Source organism: Mercenaria mercenaria, chromosome 11, assembly GCF_021730395.1.
Source record: "Mercenaria mercenaria strain notata chromosome 11, MADL_Memer_1, whole genome shotgun sequence".
Lineage (NCBI taxonomy): Eukaryota > Metazoa > Mollusca > Bivalvia > Venerida > Veneridae > Mercenaria > Mercenaria mercenaria.
In genome coordinates, this window is record NC_069371.1 from 1797639 (window position 1) to 1801240 (window position 3602).

General features: G+C 35.9%; 1 protein-coding gene across 1 annotated transcript; it reads left to right on the forward strand.

Annotated features, from left to right (window-relative positions):
* Window positions 1–466: 466 nt before the first annotated feature.
* Window positions 467–3388, forward strand: LOC123559438 (uncharacterized). Its single transcript, XM_053518399.1, has 3 exons — window positions 467–795; window positions 2183–2477; window positions 2716–3388. The coding sequence occupies exons 1-3, from the start codon at window positions 603–605 to the stop codon at window positions 2966–2968; spliced, it is 741 nt and encodes a 246-aa protein (XP_053374374.1). The 5' UTR covers window positions 467–602; the 3' UTR covers window positions 2969–3388.
* The last annotated feature ends 214 nt before the right edge of the window (window positions 3389–3602 follow it).

The window sequence follows — 3602 nt, forward strand, 5'->3', positions numbered from 1 at the left end:
ATTTGCTTACTTTTGAGACAGAGGTGACCTCAGAAAGTCGGTATCAGAAAACCCGACAAAAAGTTCAAAGATGAAGACCTAAGAAAGGAAGAAAATATAATTTTGTCTCGCTAGATATATCTATTTAGAGTTTTTTCTCATGATTTAGCGTAAAGCATCATCAGATTTCTACGATTCCCGGTGTCCCCATCCACAATATAAATTGCATCGTCAAGTTTCCGTTAAACGCTCGATGCAATTTGAGAGATTTATTTTTCATACAAAGACACCAGCTTATATGTTGTTGAGATCAATTGGCACGGCAAACATAAAAAAAAATGTAAAAAGCAAAAATTTAAGCGGGCCGTAGCTGCCTTACGATATATTATGGTTATATACAATAAAAATCGGCTGCATTGCATCTACTGAGTCAGTGGCCGAGCGGTCTAAGGCGCTTGTCTTTATAGTGTTTCTTTATGGTAGTCATGGGTTCGAAACCTGAAAGAGGAATTTGTTTTAATTCTTTTTTTTTACGCAATAAAATTACGATATTTCTATTATTCGAAAAAATGTCTTTCTAGAACGAGAACATCTTTAAAAAAAACTAAAAAAAAACTCAATGAATGAATTTAAATAATTTTCGGATCGATGGAATGCCTAAACAGTTGAACTTTCTAATAGATGAAAACGAAACTATTGGGAAAGATGGAACGTCAACACATGGGCCGAATGCAGTTATATCCATGATAGATTATGCCATGAATTCGTACAGTACTGGGGAAACAAAGTGTGCCATACATGCTGATAATTGTCCAGGTGAGATTGTTTTACATATCAGTACGCAAATATCGGTAATAATAAAACAATATTAAAGGAATAAACGCATTTAAATCTATGTGAAGAAAAAGTTTATAACCACTTTTCAGTAAACAGTAGAGCTACAGTTTTCAATGATTCACTTAGGTCTTATAAAGCTATAGTAATTAGATTGATAATGCTTTATTCACGTACGGTGGCACAGAGGTGACATAGATGTTTTTTATATTAATACGTGCGCACGTAATAACTAATACGTGCGCACATACTAGTACAAAAAACATCATCGCACATACTATAAAAAACATCTTCGTACGTATAAAGTAATACGTGCGCACGTACTAGTACAAAAAGCATCATCGCACATACTATAAAAAACATCTTCGTACGTATAAAGTAATACGTGCGCACGTACTAGTACAAAAAGCATCATCGCACATACTATAAAAAACATCTTCGTACGTATAAAGTAATACGTGCGCACGTACTAGTACAAAAAGCATCATCGCACATACTATAAAAAACATCTTCGGACGTATAAAGTAATACGTGCGCACGTACTAGTACAAAAAGCATCATCGCACATACTATAAAAAACATCTTCGTACGTATAAAGTAATACGTGCGCACGTAGTAGTACAAAAAGCATCATCGCACATACTATAAAAAACATCTTCGTACGTATAAAGTAATACGTGCGCACGTACTAGTACAAAAAGCATCATCGCACATACTATAAAAAACATCTTCGTACGTATGAAGTAATACGTGCGCACGTAAAATGTTTTACGTGCGCACTTACTAGTTTATAAAAAACATCTACTTACGCATAAACTAATACGTGCGCACGTAAAACCTTTTACGTGCGCACGTATTACTTTATACGTACGACAATGTTTTTTATACTAGTACGTGCGCACGTATTACTTATACGTACTAAGATGATTTTTTTATAGTATGTGCGATGATATTTTTGTACTAATACGTGCGCACGTATTACTTTATACGTACGAAGATGTTTTTTATAGTATGTGCGATATTTTTGTACTAGTACGTGCGCACGTATTACTTTATAAGTACGAAGATGTTTTTTTATAGTATGTGCGATGATTTTTTTGTACTAGTACGTGCGCACGTATTACTTTATATGTACGAAGATGTTCTTTATAGTATGTACGATGATGTGTTTTGTACTAGTACGTGCGCACGTATTAGTTATTAACATACCAGTTTTGAACATACCAAATTGACTTTCATTAATAATTAATGATTTGCACTACTAAAAATAACATTCTGTTCAACCGTTGAAGCCTTAAGCAAACGTGCATTAATGCAAATAAAAACTTATTTCCATGCACTGAAGTTTTCTTTGCTTTATTATTTCCAGGCCAGAACAAGAATCAGTATGTGATTGGATATTTCATGTGGCGTGTCATGACAGGAAGACACCAGGAGATCGAATACCATATGCAGATTCCTGGCCATGCACACGGCCTTGTTGACAGTGGATTTGCTTCTTTAAAGAAGCTTTACCGGCGCACCGATTGTGATTCCCTTGTTCAGTTGCAACACGTTGTTGATATGTCGTCTGCTACAAATGAAGCTGTTCGATATCCTGCTTGGCAATGGCGTGACTGGAAATCGTTCTTGGGACCTGTTATTAAACCAATGCGTGGGATAAGGTAGCTATGATATTTTACAAAGCCACTTATGTCCATAGAAGCAAGCTGTATCAACGAAATGCTTCTTTTGCAAAAAAAAAAATAATTTGTACTGATTTTATCCAAAAATGCTAGGTAATGGTAATCACGTTGCACAAGAGTGCGTTACAGAATAAGTAATTTATTGCAAAGCTGTATACATATAAAAGGCAAAGCTTTATTTGTTTTCGATGAATACTTCATTTTCTTCTTCATGCAGGAAGTACCAGTACTTCAAGATGTCTTCTGACAAACCTGGTGTAGTAACTGTGAAAGAGAACAGAGACACAGATGAAACGACTGTAAACGTGCTGCGGTCTCAGGATCGTGTATTTCCAGCAGACGACTTACCAACAGTTATCCCTGCCCATGGACTTACACGAGAACGCCAGGATTACCTTTATAAGGCCGTCAGACCTTATGTACGCCCAATGCACCAGGATAGCACGTGCCCAGCGCCTAGTGATCAGTAGTTGTTTGACATTTGTAGACACTTGAATTGGAATATATATGAGCCGCTTCACGGAAAAATGTGCCTTCGGGAATCTTCGAGGCTTTGCGACCAGCGTGGACCCGGATCAACATGCGCATCCGCGCAGTAAGATCAGGGCCCACATTGTTCGTTGTTACGTCAAAGAAGGCTTATTCTACCTGAAGATGCAATTTTCAGGTGTATTAATGCTCAGGACAGCCTAAATAAACACTTTCCGGAAATTCACGAAGATTCCCGAAGACACATTTTCTCGTGTCGGGGCTCATATGTACTGTTACGTCTTGACTAAAACGATAAGTAATTAGTAATTATTTAATTTTTGCTGTTATATTTACGTTGTTATTATAACAATATGTTTAAATATAATGTTAAATAAATGTGAAACTAGACAGACATTGTTTCTTGAAAGGGCAAAATCGATGAGACTCAAGAATTTTATATACAAATTAAGTTTTACTCCCATGTTTTGAAAGGGACTAACCCACACATTTTTGACGAAAATATTTTTCTTTCAAAAATCAGTATGTGTTTATTCTGAAAGTTGCTAGTGGCATAAACTAATTGAGATATGAATTTGTCAAAGATGTCCTTATGAATGACAAAATATATTGTGA

What these genes read in the sequence shown, in the direction of transcription:
- LOC123559438 (XM_053518399.1), top strand. Translation starts at nt 603, where the DNA reads ATGAATTTAAATAATTTTCGGATCGATGGAATGCCTAAACAGTTGAAC. An exon ending in ACATGCTGATAATTGTCCAG is followed by an intron (nt 796 to 2,182) that starts GTGAGATTGTTT and finishes TATTATTTCCAG; the next exon opens with GCCAGAACAAGAATCAGTAT. An exon ending in AAACCAATGCGTGGGATAAG is followed by an intron (nt 2,478 to 2,715) that starts GTAGCTATGATA and finishes TTCTTCATGCAG; the next exon opens with GAAGTACCAGTACTTCAAGA.